A 16,840-nucleotide genomic window follows, 5' to 3' on the forward strand; every position below is an offset into this window, starting at 1 on the left:
TGTGTATGTGTATTTCCTCATTGTTTTAGAGAATGAGCTAACATTTACAGTGAGAGGATCCTTTGAAGAAACACAGACAGTTTCAGTGGGCTGTGACTCCCGCTCCCCTCTCCCAGATCCCACTTTCTTCCACTATGCCAGATACAAGCAACCCTCCCTGGATGTTGCACTCAGAAAGAAGAGGAGGCTTCCCACCTTTGTACGTTACCCCAGAACATGGTAGACAACACAGGCAGTTCTATGACCTGACATTTACGTATGAGTAGGGAGCAAGAGGAGAACATTTCTGTTCTAACCAAAAAACCACTCCGTGTTCCTTTTCAGTGTGCTTGCATGTCATGTGGACCAAGGAGGAAAAGTGTCCCCTTGACAATCCCTCTGAAGTCACTCCCCTCTGAGCGGGAAGTAGTTGGTGAGGTGAGTGTCTGCTGGCCATGGGGAATCCTTTGCAAGCTTTTTAAATTCTTTCTGATTTGCATGAAGCAGAAACCAAGGGCCACTTCTCTTTTTACAGAGACAGTTATTTTCTAACCTCCCTCCAACCTAGGGCAATGCATAGTGAAGTGAATTATTTGGAGCAAAATAAAAAGGGAAATCCATGGGAAAAGGAGGAAGAAGAAAAATATCTAAGCTGTTGCTCATGGTCCTTATACTGTCCATGTACTTAACCAAGCTGGAGGTGAATGGGTGCCACTGGGACAGAGTGGTAAGGCTGCAGCCAGGCACACTGCCCCAGGAAGCAAACCCGAGCCACAACTGTGGGGTGCTCAGCCTCTCGGGCTTCCCCTTGTATCTGACATTGTTATGTGAGAAGCTCTGGTTTCAACACCCATCTTCAGTGGGGGATCCTTCCAGGGAGGTGAGCTGTAGCAGCTCTTCTGGTATTTACTTGTGTAGCTAACTAGTACCAGGCAAACTACACTGAGTTTTATGAGAGAGATAACATGTGGACTACAGATGACAGTGTACTAAAGTCTTATCTATTAAATCAGTGCACATTTCTGGTTACAACTGAAATACTGAGAAGAGATCTCAGTTATTTGAGATTCAGAGTTTTGTAGGTGTAATGATGACCCAAAAGATCTGTGTCTCAGTCTGAGTGGGGGAAAGGGTCTATTTTAAACAAAATATCAATATTCATCATTTTACCTTTTCAATTTTCAGCACAGAAAATTTGATTTGCTTCTTAAGGTGAAAAAATGGTAAGACACCTGTGGTTTTCCCCTTGGTTCTTTGTATTTAGATAGTTGTAAATCAATTTCCAATCCCTTTGTTACTGCCTCTGTCCTGAATGCTGGTCCATCCTCATTTCAGACTACAAAATAAAATACACTCAGTACAGAATGCAAATTTTCAGGAACGGAGTTTTTGTAATGGGACAGGGAGTTAAGAAAAGGTTTTATAAAAAACACACCAATTTTCTATTCATACTGTGTATGGTATACATATAGGTATATGGCATGCATACATATACTCTAAGATGTGGAAAAATATTGAAATAATAAATGTACCTGCATTTACTGTTTTGATGTCTACTCAAAGAGATAAGTGCAAATAAATTCAGTGAAGTGATTGCTTATTTCTAAACCAAGGAAACACACTGTGTGTTTTGGAATATTGTTCAGGCCTTAGTAAAATTTATAAGATGGATATGTTACATTATGTTCCATATTGTAACATAAGAGAACTTCCAGAAAAGCAGATGCTTTTTCCATCATGCTGTTTATTTTCAGTAAATATGCTATGAAATATAAATGCAGTGTACAGCTGTCATTTAAAAACTTCTTCCTTAGAAGCCTATGCAAGATTTTCATAGCAGCTTTCAAACCACAAATGTAGTGCTTGTAAGTATCAAAAGAACATCTGATCATGTAAATATACAACTTCAGTAGAACGTTTCACAGATATCCGTGGAAGTTCGCACAACTTTTAAAAGCCACCTTTGAAACACCGCCCTCTGCAGGCCTCTGGATTTATGTCTGAAAAGGAAAGGCTGTTATTTGTAGCTATATTTAATTCCAGGCATCTTTGTCAGGGAGGAAAAAAAAATCCTTTCAGTTCAAAGGCAGATGGACTGTTTTTCTCCAAGAAAAAAACAGAAAATTTAATATCTTCCTCCTTTGCTTTATATAGACCTGGTAGTGAAGGCATGTCTATTTATGAAGTAAAGCAATTTAAATGCTGGCTTAGGCTACAAATGTGATGTATGATACCTGATCCTTGCTCCAGCCAGGAAGACCTAGACGTACGCCTGGGGTTTGATCTGTGTGCCCAGGAACAGGATTTCATTTGCAAGAGGAAGAAGGTGGTTGCAGCTGCTTTGAAGGACATTCTCCACCTGGAGGAGGACTTGCAGGATGATGAGGTATCTGAAACATAATTTTCTCTGCTTTCTGCACAGATAAGTATCAAAACATACCAATGATGGGCACATTTGTTTGGAAACCCTGTAGTGTCATGTACAGGCTACAGCTGAGTTCTTTTCTCAGTGGCTGCCTTATTTTCTCTATTCTAGGGAAGAAATGAGTACTCATCATAAACATGGATAAAAAGCCTGTAGCCCTGAAGCTAGACAATCTAGCCTTGTGCTCATTAGCAGTCTGCCCCACAATGAAGAGAAGGGCTTGGTGCTCTCAGAACCAAGGCCAAAGTTTCTTTTTGGCCAGATCTGAACAGTGGATTCAGCTCTTAATTCCCTCATGGTTATAACTGGATTTTATTTTGTGTATCCTTTGTGCCACCATTTAGGTTCCTGTTGTGTGAACATAGCACGCTGCCAATCTGATTTCATCTGCTCAGCATGTTCTTGCTCAGCAAACAGGATTGATAACAGAAATTTTAAGGCAGGGGAAAATCAGGTTTCTCTTTTTAATTATGCACCAATGACTGGAGTGTGAAGCCTAAACTCGAATGCAGGCATGATAAATTTTTCTTGTTTTGACCTAAATTGAGTTCAGCTTTTCTTGCACAGCTGGACCTTTCAGACACAAGACTCTGCCTTTCAATGCCAGTACTAAGCCATGGGTCATTCCAGTCCCCTCAGAGGTATTGCCCATACTTCCTTGCAGAACATACAATCTCTATATTCTTCTGATTTGTATGTGACATTCATTCACTCCAATGCACAGTAGCTGTCTTTACTGTTAAAGAAACCAATTCTTGTTTATGAATTAATTCTGTTTCTAAAACTGCCAGTCCTTGGATTTCTGTATGATCACAGAAGCAACTAATTGCAGCTCATTTGCATATCTAGTGCACTATATACATATGTGGTAGGTGGAGTGAGCATGGTTTCTCTGTCCCTCCAGAAACTTTAAAAAGGAATGGTGTCACCAGCCTCTGGTTTCAGGGGTTCTGAACTGCCTGTGCTCTTAAATCCATCAGTCATGACATTTCTAGTATAGCCTGTGGAATAACTGTTCAATAATTTCAGCAAACTTCAGGAAAAGAGAAATCATTGTTGTTCACATGGAAACTGTGAGACACCACTGATATATTCTGGTCTGATAATAATCTAATTCAGATGAAAGAAGGTACCACTTCCTCTAATTTTTTGCTGCTTTGTGTTAATGATTTTCAAACAGAGCACTAATAATATGATAATGGATTTCATGCTCTATTGCAGAGCTGCTTGACAGAAGAAAATATGAAGTATTTCTTACTCCTTACATGCCTCATTATTAATTCAGGTTTTTCTTCACGTTGGACTGGTGGCATGTTTTCACTACTTTATCAGTGCTGTAAATTTCTCCTTCTAATCAGGGATGTCTCTGTCCCTTCTCAGATCTGTCACTAAACACATGTATTTTGGGATTGAACAGGTGCCTGTGGTGGCAATCATGACAACGGGAGGTGGAACCAGAGCTCTGACAGCCCTGTATGCTCACCTCCTCAGTGTGCAGGAAATGAATGTCTTGGACTGTGTCTCATATATCGCTGGTCTATCTGGAACAACATGGTAAGACCAACATAAGAACACAGGAATTTTCCATAATTGACATCAAGGAGTGATATTGAGTTATATGAGCTTGACTATCAAGAAAATGCTGTCTTTTTCTGCTGTTGCTTTTTTGTTGTTGTTTCTTTCAGTGGGTATTTTACCACATTTGCAGTTAATTAAATATGTGGATAGTACCAAACACATGGTGTTTTTTTCATATAAATGAAGACATAATACACAAACATCCATAACTTCCCAAAGCTCTGCTTCAGAGCTCACACTTTTCCTTGTGGGTTTTTGTTTGTTTGTTTTTTTAGGACCATGTCAAACTTGTATGAAGATCCTGAGTGGTCCCAAAAGGATCTCAAGGAAACTCTCAATGACGCCCGAAAGCATGTACTTAAAAATAAGTTTGTTACTTGTTTTGCCCCTGATCGTTTGAAATACTATTTGGAAGAGTTGTGCCAGAGGAAACAGGAAGGACATCAGCTGTGTTTCACAGACCTGTGGGGACTCATCATTGAAACCATGTTACATGATAAGGTACAATAACAGCACCTTTCTCTTCAGATTTGAATATCTAGTGAATACAGCAGTGAGGAAAGACAGTAAATCAAAAAATAGTTGAGATTGGAAGGGACCTCTGGAGTTCATCTTGTCCAAGCAGGATTAGGAAGGGCCAGCTACCCTGACCTATGAGCTTTGAATATCTCCACAGCTGAAGACTCCACAACTTCTCTGGGCAAGACATGCCAATGTTTGATCACCCTTATGCAAAATAGGTTTTTTGCTTGTTTGTTTGTTTGTTTTTCATATAGATGCCTAGAGCATGTGCCTTGGCATTCATTATATTTGTTAGCTGTATTATACAGATCTTAACCTCACAGAAGGTACTCTTCTGGTACAGAAAGGATGGGAATGAAAAGAAATAACAGGAAACTTACAGATTGAACGTATTTTAATTTATTCCTCACAGAATCTATAAGGGACTTACAAGAAGGTTGGAGAGGGACTATTCACAAGGGCATGTAGTGGTAGAACAAGGGATTAATGGCCTTAAAATCAAGGAGGGTAGGTTTAGATTAGGTATTAGGAAGAATTATTCATTATGAGGGTAGTGAGGCACTGGAACAGGTTCCCAGAGAGGTTGTGGACCTCCCGTCCCTGGAGGTCTTTAAGACCAGGTTGGATGGGTACAAACCTGGTCTTGTGGAAGGTGTCCCTGCCTACAGCAGTAGGATTGGAACTAAGTAACATTTAAGGGCCCTTCCAACCGCAACCATTCTGTGATTTTGTGAATTCACATGTAAATATTTGAATGAAAATCCTGCTGTTCTTTTAAAAGAGCTGCACAATAAGGCAAGGCAAAGGAAAATCATAAGCCCAAAGACAGTATCTCTGAGCTGTTAATAAGACATCACCCTGCAAACATTTCCATCAGAGCCGTGTTCAGGCTCTATTTTAATCTTCTTGAATATTTCTTTCCCACTAGGCCATTTATACTTTAGAATGAGAAAACATTCCCCCTGTAATATGATTAACTCCACACACATCCACATTTCTACTGCCTGGTCATAGCACAGTGGTAGAGACTCCCTGGGATTGTGTTCAGCAGGGAGCTGTGAATGTCTCCACAGCCCCGTCCCCTGACCAACAATACCCAAGGGAAGCCTGGTGGCATTGGTGGCACAGCCATCCTTCCACGGGCTGCTCTGCTGAGGGGCAGCGCCTGCAGCTCTGCTTGTAGGAGCACACTCAGAAACCTTGGTTCTGCTCGCAAAACATCCCACCCTTTCCACCCTGCCTGAGCTCTGCAGCAGAAGGGCTAAGACTTGCTGAACTCTAACTGCATGAGCCTTGTCTGTCACAGGTCTGTGCTCTTTCATAATGAAATATTTCCTGTCAAGATTGCTTTTCAAACATTCCCAGACATTTTTCTGAAATAAAAAAATGTGGGTAACAGCATTTTCTTCTTACCATATTCTTTCAACATATGAATTTAGGATTATTTGTGTGCTGAAGCATTGGGGCAGGGGAGGGGCAGGGACAGGGTTGACAGCACCTTTCTGAACTAAGCAACTGGGGAGCATCCTATTTGGAGTCATATATGCACTTCATTGTCAGAACCCAGGTTTAGATGAAGTGGGGGGCTCTTTGTGTCATCCAATTGTCCTCAGCTACTGTCATTCTTCAAAACAGGAGGACTGCCATAAGCTCACAGATCAGCAGCAGGCACTAAATCAGGGTCAAAACCCTCTGCCCATCTACCTCTCTCTCAATGTGAAGGATAATATCAGCGACCAGGATTTTAGAGGTAACAATACTCCAGAATTGCATTCAACATTTAATCCCAATTGGGGTCAATTTAGGATTAGATAAGGATATCAGTTCAATGCACATATACTCTGACAGGCTAATCCAACTCAGAGGAGAAATGTAATAGTTAATATTTTGAAGACCTTAGAACAATTTAGTATCCAGAATCAAAAGCAGGACAATAGAAGACATTATGCATTTCTGTAGAAATTGTAAAAAAGTTTCTAGAGATATATAGATGTAAGAGGACAATTTATTCTGCATGTTCACCACTATGAACTGTAAAGTGAATAAATACCTGCTTACAAAGGGCATTAATTAGAAGCCAGTTTGCCTTAACCTGGCCAATATCATGCTTTATTCAAATAATTATGTATCTGCTGCTGTAATTAGTCTGTCTTATGCCTTTTCTTTTAGAATGGGTGGAATTCACCCCTTATGAGGTAGGATTCCCAAAATATGGTGCCTTCATTCCTGCAGAAGATTTTGGCAGCGAGTTCTTCATGGGTCGCCTGATGAAGAAAGTCCCAGAATCCAGAATCTGCTTTTTGGAAGGTGATTTGTTGTTCTGGGAAAAAGTAGTATAATATAATCTGCTGCTGCATAAACCTCTCTTCTGAAATTAAACAGTTAGTGTGTTTTTATCTGCCAGGAGCAGATAAATATCAGACATAAATAGCAGATATGCTAAAATACCAGAACTGATAACAGGTCACAATCTGCATGATTTTTCATTTGCTCTGTGACTTAAGAGATTTATTGATTTAATCTGTAGTTATGCTTACTGACACGAGACCTTCACAATACAAGTATGTATTTGTCAGCAACAAAAGTTGTGCATCATTGCTGCTAAGTTAAATCATCAGTTTCTTCTGCAACCTGAGTCTCTAAAATGCACCTTTTTATCTACAAAGTTCCTGCCACATCTAGCCCTGATTAATTCTTAAGATAAAATTTTCATTTCAGAGTGCAAATAGGTCGTAATATTTATCCTTTTTTTCCCTCTTGCATAAAAAAGTGAAAGCAGTAAGGAAATCTTTCTTCCCTTTGCGAAAGCAATCTCTTGCCTCATTGTTCTTTCTACTTCCACCAACTGCATAAAGGAAAAAGGAAGTTTCAGTGTTTTTTTTGAGAAGCTGAAACTTTTTGCTTGTGTGGAGATTTCACTACAGCTAATGGTGAGGCGTAAGGAAGCAACTTAGAATCTCTCTGTCCCTGGCTGCAGTTTCCAGTATGGACCCAGGTCTTCCCTTCTGGGATCAGAAATGCTCTCAGGTCACCACCCCCTTTCTACACCTTGGCACTTTATTCCTACCTTCTCTAGAATGATGCAGGGACATTTCTGCCCCTGTTCCCTGAAGTGTCCAGTGACACAGATATTTGAAAGATTTACATCAAATTTCTTTGCACCCCATTTATTTTCTGTCAAATACATTCTATGCCACAGGGATCTGGAGCAGTGTATTTTCCTTGAATCTCATGGATGCTTGGTATATATCTGTTAATTCAGAAGATTTCTGGCACAAATGGACACGAGACAAAATTACTGACATAGGTAGGTTATTCTTATGTGACTCTTGTTTTATCTTTTTCCCCCCCTCTGTGCTGTTACTCTCTTACTGAATTTTTCGAAGCTCTTTTAGAACATTCTCCTCAGGAATTTCCATTATCCACATGCAAACCAGAAGGAAATTAATGCCATGTATTAAATATAGTAATTATTTCAGAAGTATGTGAAAAGTACCCACAGGATCCATCACACAAAAATAAAAGAGGCAATGGCCCTCTTATGAGATGTTTTCTCAGCACGAGGGTACAACTAGAGGAAAATATCCCTACAGATGGAAGATGCTCACATAGCATTCCACAGCCTTCCAGCTCCTCTCTCAAAAGTTGAAGCATCAGAGAAATGAGAGCAAACAACATCCTTGCATCTCTGAATTCTACAAAACATTGACACAAACTTCAGTACTACTGGAAGTCATTCCAAACTAGCATAAGGATGAGATTTGCAAAACATGATACAAAATTAAGAAATATCTGCAGGGTCAGATTTCAAGGCCAATTACACAAGACAAATGCATTACAAAGAAAAGATGACAAGGAAGAAGAATTTCAAAAAGGCTTACTTTTTTTATCTTCTAGTACTTGTAAGGCAGTAATTTCTGGTTGTTAAATCAAGGATTCTGTATTTGATAGTGAGGAACATTAATTATGTTTGTGTGGCTGAGAGATTGTTATTGTGTGGCCTTTTATCTGTTTGAGAAAGAAAATGTGGCATGGAGTAGCAAAGGAAGACAAAGTTAAGTGCAAGATATTTAATGGATAAAATCATAGCAAAGCAAAGAAATTTCTAGTAGGTGAGGTGGAGTCTTTTGCAGTACAAATAAAGCATTTATCACTGTGAAGTGAGAAGAAGAAAGGGATTTTTCAAAGCTTAGCTAAAAAAATGAGATTTGTGAAAATCCTGGAAGTAAAAAGATAAAGAAGTCCAAGTTTTCCAAACATATTAAACCAAAGGATAACTGCATTGATTGACTTCAACAGTGGAACCACATATATAAACTGTTACTCTTTCTTTGGCAGATGATGAAGCCATATTCCCTACAAGACCAAATGAGCTGGATACTCGAGTGCTTTGTCCTCCTGACAGCTTTTCAGAAATATTCCGAGATGTTGCAATGTTACGTCCAGCAGCCTCAGAAATCCACAACTTCCTGAAAGGCCTCCAGATAAACAACAACTACCTAGAGAGCAAGTTTTCCAAGTGGAAAGGTATGGTAAGAACACCCTGCTTTGAGTTATAGTTTAAACCATCCTCGTGAAAAAGAAACAATCCTTAAAAAGTTATCAAGCTGCTTTTTCATTTTGTTCTGATAGTATTTGAAGATGTTTGTCACTGAAAGCTAAAATTAAGCAGCAGGAGAGGCTTCAAAATAAGTTCTTTTAAAAAATTCATAAAGTTTCACAACTGATAGGTGAGAAGAATCCCAAGTCACCCATGCTCAAGGGATGTGGCAGGAAGCTTTGTTTCCTGTTACATTTTTACTTCTAAGTAAGATATAATCTTTGTAACAGTATTGCCCATCATCCAGGTAGGGATTTTTTGTTGTTCAGTCTGGCACTAGATATTCCATGTAAAATTGTAGCTTGTGCCGCTTCTCATAGTGAGCAAGGCACCCAACATGTTTAGTCTTTTTACTGTGTTGAGAGAGCAAGGTGCCATTTTCATTTGTTTCATATTAACATAAAAGAAAAAAAAAAAAGGAAAAAAACCCCACACCAACCTGCTCAGAGTCACACACAAGATGAATTAAGTCTATTCTCCTGGGCCCCAAGTTAACCCTTTATAATCAGAGGAAAGCCAAAGAAATTGCAGAGTAAAGAGTGAAAAGAGGAAGCCATATGAGGAACTGAGAAATGACTGAACTGCAGCCATCAGCTATATAGGCAGGTCTAGGACCCAAGAAAAGTAGAAGGTCCTTTTTGTCAACAATAGACTTTCCTCAGTCCTTCCCTTGCATTGGGCACCTTCTCTGAAAAAACACGTTTATTTCCTAGACTGTGAGCTGGACTCCCAGCCCAACCACCTGACAACAGCAACAGACTACCTCATCCTGATTGATACTGCATTTGCCTTTGCTACCAGTTACCCACCCCTTATGAGGCCAGAAAGGAAAGTGGATGTCATTTTGCATTTCAACTACAGCTCTGGCTCACAGACAGGGGTGAGTCTTGCACATTGTTCTTCACTGACTTCTCTGTTTCATCACTGAGTTCCCAGAATGGCTGACCCTCTACTCATAGAAACTTTTGGTTTTCCCTAATATCTGGAAAGTGTTGATAAGTTAACAGTTTACTGTTAACTGGGGGGTCACATATCTTTACAGAACAGTACAAATGTTATCAGGAAGTAATAATTTAGTAAACTGTACCTGCCCCTTTTTACATGTAAGTGGTTTTAGCTGATTTGAAGGCAGTCAGAAGTAGAATGAATGAAGCTAATTGCCTTTAAACATTTTCTAGTATTTCTCAATGCAATCATACATATTCCTATACAAGGGAACATGTACCTTCAGGACAATATAACTGCAACAATAGAAGGGTTTGATGTAGAAGACCAGATATGCAAATAAATGCAACAACAGTTTGCATTTAGGAATGTTAAATTCCTTAGGAATAAAAAGTTGTTTAGAAGCAATTTTTTCATAGCCAAATGTGAAACACATAAACAACCAACACCTAAATTGGATATGTACCATAATCTGTCAGAGCCTATCCCTTGCCCCAAAAATATTCCCAGTGAAATTAGATTTTAGTCAAATTCAAAGTTCTTTCTATATGTTCTGATGTTTTCTTATGTTTTGTTTTCCTATTGTGGCAACAAGCCCCTGAAAGATGCCTCTAAATACTTTGCAAAACAGGGAATTCCTTTCCCTACAAAGGTGCCAGATGATCAGGAAACTCCACATTTGAAGGAATGCTACATAGTTGGTGATAAAGAGAGCCCAGAAACACCTATTGTGATATTTTTCCCTCTAGTAAATGACAGCTTCAGGGAATACAAAGCACCTGGTAAGTTAACAGTTACCCATCACATTACAGCCAGTGGCCACTTTCTTCCTCTTTTTTACTGGAAAATATCTGTTTTTCAGATCACACTGTAATAACAATCTTGAACTCTCTTTGCTTAGATCTGAACCATATCAAGAAACTTAAAATATGTGATTTTTCCTGGACAGTAGAGAAACATGTGGGATTAGCCTTTGGCACATATTTTCCTCTTCAGATTTTTTTTTGGCTTTTCATGAGAAGATTGTAGTTAATTGAGAAAAACAATATTTTGTTTATCTGCAGTAGCAGAAATTAGCAGGGGTAATTTCCTCTCATACTTGTCATCTTCTCCTGTTAGAGAATGCTCCAAGGAGTCTAAGGATTTCATTGTTTAAAATAATTTCTAGGCTTACAGTTAGGCAGATAACCTTGAAAACAAAACAATGAACTAGCAAAGTGATGAAAATGTAACAGTGAAGCATAGTGAAGTGATGAAAAGTACAACACTGAGCCATTCCAACAGTGTATGTTCCCTTTGAAATTGAAAGAGTTTCAATAGCAACATTGCCAGTCACTTCTAAACAGATGAATTCTAAGTCCTGGTACCATGGTCCACATGCCATAATATTCTCTTGCTACCAAAGCCTCAGTTACTCCTTCTCCAGACACTAAAATTCCTAACTCAGATTGTGAGTTCACTTCAAAGCCCCACAGTATACTTGAAAGTCAGAAGTTCTAGGTTAGTACATGGTACATTCAAATTAAAACCAAAACAAGCAGAAACTATTGTCCCCAGTGTATCCTCATCCTTTTATATTAAGTAAGTTGTAAAAAATAATATGGTACTTTTGTTTTGTCGATTGAGTTCATTGCACATTTGAGGTGTACAACTGGGGTTTTGAACAGGATTCAAATAGACTAAGGATATTTATGCTTGTACACACACCGTTCTACTCCAGCTCTCACCACTGATTAAGTAGCCCAAAGATTGCTTTCTGCAGTTGCCTTTTGTAGACAGAATTAAAGAAAGGGAAAAAGAAGAAAGAAGTAGAAGGAGAGCTGAGATATAGCTTCTGTACTGCTCTTCTATACTGAACTGCTCTTTTGTATTGCTCTGTGAGGGGGTTTGCTTGCCTTCTTCCCCTCAATAATTTCCAGAAATGAGGGATGCCTAGCCTAAGTCAGTTATCTACTATCAGGTGTACATCTGATGATGTGCAGATGTTAAATGTCAACACAGATCATCAGCAAGTCTAAAAAGGGGTGTTGCTAGTTACGAAGAAAATTAATTTGAAGACCTGCACAATATCTACATATTGCATACACTTGAGGCAAGCTTGTGTTGCCCAACCAGTTCAGCTGGTAGCTGCAAGATGAGACTAAACAGGAAGAGAAAGAAGGAGTCCTCCTCATGCCCCCTCGAGCAAAGTGTCAGCTGAGCTGGCATGAAAGGGATCTGTGCAGGCAGATTTTTTGGGAGGACTGACACCTTGCAGCTGAGACCTGACCTCCATAGCAGCAGGATGGATGCTGCAGAAGGTCCTGTGAGGCTGGAAAAGGATGTCTGCCTATTAGTGACAGGCAGAAATCAGCGTAATTTATAGGGCTTCAGTACCATGCCCTAGCCCAGATCTAAATGCAAAGTTTTAGTACAATCACATGAACAGGCAGTTTTTCCATAGGCAGCTCATCCATCAGCTTGTTCGGAAGGGGAATTTAGAGTCTGGGCAGTAAACAAGTAAAACTGACATATTCAAACTGGTTAACTTCTGCACTGTTAGGCTAATCCATAATCAAGAAGAAAGGGAATTCTCTGTGTGAGACTTAGACTGCTTCAGTTGAGTGGCACCAGTTCACTGTAACTCTGTCTGCAAAGCTGAGAGGAATACATCTGTTGGACTCCAAGAGGCCCCTCAAGTAAAATCAGAACCCTTTGATCGATGTTGTTAGATACATGTTGGTAGAGAAGATTCCCAAATGCATGAGGTCCTGTCAGGGAGATGCTGACTTTTCCCAGTGTCTCCCCCCCTGCCATGGCTCAGGTGGTGCAGGTATCTGTGACTGTGGAGGGTGCTTTTTTCCTACAGTAACGCCCTCTTGGCAATGTGATGGTCTCACTGGACGCTGACAGAAAAATTCTTGTTTCTTATACTCTCTCTGACAGTATTACCTACCATTTCTGGGTTGTTAATGCTCTCTTTCCCTCATGCCAGCTGTCAGAAAACCAAAGGGTCTGTGGAAATGATGAGGAAGCATAAAAACATTTGTGAACCTGGTTTGATCTGGGAAAGAGTTAATTTTCTTCCTAGCAGCTGGTATAGTGCTTGTTTGGGATTTGGAATGAGAATTATGTTGCTCTTCCTTTTCTGTTCCATTAAACCGCCTTTATCTCCGCCCACATTTTCTCCCTTTGCTCTTCTGATTCTCTCCCCACCCCAGTGGTCAGGGTGTACTGAGCAAGCAGCTGTGTTGCTTAGCTGCTGGCTGGGGTGAATCCATGGCATGAGATTACAGGATACCACACAGCAGTGGATCTCCACCTCCTCAGGTCTCTGCCTACGGGTGGGATCTTCAGCCGTCCTTCAGCAGTCAGAGGCACGTACTGGAATCCAGTAATCTTCAGAATCCAAAAAAATTAACTGACCTCTTCCCTCCCAAGAACCTATTTATTCTATGTATTAGCAGATAGATAGAAGCTCAGCCTGCTCCTATGCCGTGTCCCATCGGTGCAGATTCGAGCAAAAAACTGATTTAGTTTAGGTTTGTGATCCACTACTTATGCATGCCTGAGAAACACCCAGACCCTAATTCTTTTTTGCAAATTAACCAAGCCATTGCTTGTCTGTTAGGTGTGAAGCGTAGTCCCTCAGAGATGGCAGAGGGTGAGGTTGATGTTGACAATGCCTGTGGCCCATATTACATAAACAATCTGAGCTATTCAGAGGAAAATTTCGACAAACTGGTGAATCTAAGTTACTACAACGTCCAGAACAACAAAGATTTGATTCTTCAAGCCTTGCGTACAGCTGTGGAGCGGAAAAAGCAGCATAAGAAAGAGCAAGCGCTGCAAAAACCACCCGATGGCTGTGGCATGTGTGTGCCTGCCAGAGAGGGAACCCAGCACTTGGCTGACTGCCCAGCACCAGGGAATATGAAATAAAGGATCGTCCTGTTGGTGAAGAAGAAAAGGAATTTTATTAGGAAGTGAAGAAAAGCCAATGAAGGCTAAGAATAGCACTTCATTTGTCATCAAAAATGTTAAGCCTGTCTGTCAGTGGAGGGAATAAACTCAAAAAACCAGCTCTTCCTTAATGAACTCATGTGCTTCCCTCGTTGACAACCTCAGGAGCATGGCTAGGTGACGCTCTGCTCCACTGTACTTGCAGAAGTGACCTTCTAGGCCAGGGCCAAACTGCGTGGACAAGGAAGTGTGAGGAAGTTTACATTGACTGTTTGTGTTCTACCTGTGCTATAGAAACTGAGGATTGCCGGTCCAGAAATGCAGCAGAGAACAAAACCCATTGTCTCTAAAAAAAAATCAAGGAAGCCATTTGTGAACTAAGAAATCTTTATGTGAATGTAAATAAATATTAAATTTATATAATAAACCACTACTTCTGAGTAGGAGTTACAGCAAATAAAGTTTTCCTATCAAATACATGTTTCAATGTTTCAGCCACTTATTTTAGGTGCTTCTTCCTCTACTAGCAAGACAAAGAAAACATGCAGACATTTCATAGCTGTTGAAAAATTTATTGAAGAAGAATGTGTACCTGCTCCAGACCTAGATGTAAACTAGTTCAAGATTCTGGGACCCATTGAGTTTAGGATTACAACTAAGACCCATCTATACAAGAACCAACTCATGTTAATTTGTTTTACCAAGCTGGATTTAAATGCTATTGATAATACCAAATGTTCTTTAATATTGATAATATTAAAATGTTTGAGACTATTACATTGAGAACACAAGAAACACAGACAAAGCAAAACTAAAATTGTGTACCTAATATCACTCATGCAAATGTGATTTTTTAAACTTGCTTTAGAGTATAGCAAATGAAGTTAACAGAGCATCAACTTTCAACTTTCTGATGCTTTGGTTGTGAGACTAATATGTCTCTTTTTCAGCAAACAGTCTGGGTTTTTGACAGATGGAATCTGTAAAAGTCTACATTCATTCTTCTTCTAATTTTTTTAATTCAATGCTATGATTTTATTTATTAGACATCCTATATCCACAAGCCCAAGTTTCCTACAGGCTTTCCCACTCCTGAATTCTGCTCTAGTATTCTTTGTCAAGAAATCCTGTTATTGTGGGCCAGAAATGGAAGTCTTACAAATTCGTTGCTCTCAAGGTCGAGGGTCTCCTCCTAGGTGGTGCACAGCAATGTAACCTCTCTGTTTGCCACTTAGGTCAGTGAACACTTACCTGCATGCTACAGGAGCCCAAACAGCTCCTGGACTGTATGCCCAGGGTTTATGTCCCATGGGAACAAGAGAGCAAAGACAGCAATCATGCTGATGAATGCTGGATCCCATAATAAGGGATGGGATGTAGCTAGAGGGCACAGCCAGACCTGGGAATTTGGAAGCACTCCCAGGTTCCCATATACAGTTAGAGCTTTATTGTCTGAAGGGCAAAAATTATTCCACCAACAGCAGGAAGCATCTAGGCAGGAAGTCTGAAGACAAGCAGAATGAGGTGTGTGAGTGCAAACACTTCCCTGCCCTTCCTGCTGCTTTCCAGCAGACACGAAAGGGTCATAGAGAACAATGAGCACTTTACCCCATTTCAGAAATCTTGCGTGGAATAATTACTCAGTATCTCAGTTTTCTATGTTCAACAAGAATACAGAGGAAAATGTCAGGCCTGATCAAGGAGGTGGAACTGCTTCCACACAAGGTACAAATAGCTGAGGAATCTGCAACCTAGAAAAAGAACAGGAGGAGTGAAAGGCAGAGAAGAGAAAGGTGCATAAAGTCTGTGCATGTCTCTTCTACCACACGACCTAGAGAGGATCAGACAAAACTAGCAAACAGCAGGTTTAAACAAAGTGAGGTAGCTCTGCACACATATAATTAAGTTGTTGATAAAATTTTATGCATTCAAAAAACTGATTGAGGCATTCACTGGAAAAATTTTAGGGGCTGAAAAAATACAATGGCTCTGCATCTGCCTCAGTCCTGCACTGAATCATGAATTCCCAGAGACTCGGAGGACAGTCTGAGGCAGTATCATACCTGCCCTGTGAGGTGTGTGAGCTATGTAAGCTCCTCCAGTCACTACATACTGGATTTAGCACCACAGACGAGCAGGAAAGCAATCTCACTCCACACTGCAGTACTTAGGTTTTCCACAGGTCAGATATTTTTTTCAGATAATTAATAATTAGGAGCAGTCAGACCTCTAAAGATATGGTGATACAAGACTAATTTAAAAGAAATTACTGAAGTAAGATTGAGAAGGTGTAACTACAAGGATAACTTAATTACATATGAATTAAGCCATAGAGAAAATGAATGGCAGTTAAAGGAATACAAAACCAAACTATGAAAAGGAGATTTTAAAAACTGAGGAAACCAGTCAGCAAGACCCTATGTGAAATGCTATAAAATCTTTGGACTCAGCATGGAAATTGCAACAAGAGAGTTGCAAAATATATGCACAGCCCTAAATAAAATGCAAAGCAAGGAACCAAGAAAAGGCAAGTGGTTAAATGCCCAGAACTGGGCATTGCTAAAGTCTAACATCTGTTCTTTGAGGAACAGCATAGAGAGGAAGGATATGAAAAGAGCTCATCTAAACCTGCTGATGTATTTAGAAAAGACCCAGAGCATATAGAAAAAAAGCAGCATTCAGTATGGAAATGAGGATGAAGAAAGGTACATAGATAAAAATGTGAAACGGTAGATGTACTGGACCAGCAAAAGGGGATTTAAATGATATGGATGCTCTGAAGGAGCCAAAAGTGTGTCACACAAAAGGCACATTTGTAATACAGTGTTTAAACACAGTTTCAGCAAAAT

The 16,840-nt window shown here is 39.9% G+C and overlaps 1 protein-coding gene across 1 annotated transcript in view; it reads left to right on the top strand.

Annotated features, from left to right (window-relative positions):
- Positions 1-14,377, top strand: part of LOC137475764 (cytosolic phospholipase A2 epsilon-like) — a 28,087-nt gene extending 13,710 nt beyond the window's left edge. Inside the window, exons 7-19 of the mRNA XM_068193435.1 lie at positions 30-199; positions 325-417; positions 1,165-1,202; positions 2,230-2,365; positions 3,822-3,958; positions 4,258-4,483; positions 6,140-6,254; positions 6,674-6,811; positions 7,704-7,811; positions 8,843-9,031; positions 9,818-9,984; positions 10,645-10,831; positions 13,660-14,377. Coding sequence (XP_068049536.1) covers positions 30-199; positions 325-417; positions 1,165-1,202; positions 2,230-2,365; positions 3,822-3,958; positions 4,258-4,483; positions 6,140-6,254; positions 6,674-6,811; positions 7,704-7,811; positions 8,843-9,031; positions 9,818-9,984; positions 10,645-10,831; positions 13,660-13,970 — 2,015 coding nt within the window. The 3' untranslated portion in view covers positions 13,971-14,377. The remainder of the gene's footprint in view (positions 1-29; positions 200-324; positions 418-1,164; positions 1,203-2,229; positions 2,366-3,821; positions 3,959-4,257; positions 4,484-6,139; positions 6,255-6,673; positions 6,812-7,703; positions 7,812-8,842; positions 9,032-9,817; positions 9,985-10,644; positions 10,832-13,659) is intronic.
- Positions 14,378-16,840: the final 2,463 nt, after the last annotated feature.

The sequence above is a fragment of the Anomalospiza imberbis genome, chromosome 6 (assembly GCF_031753505.1).
Source record: "Anomalospiza imberbis isolate Cuckoo-Finch-1a 21T00152 chromosome 6, ASM3175350v1, whole genome shotgun sequence".
Classification (NCBI taxonomy): Eukaryota; Metazoa; Chordata; class Aves; order Passeriformes; family Viduidae; genus Anomalospiza; species Anomalospiza imberbis.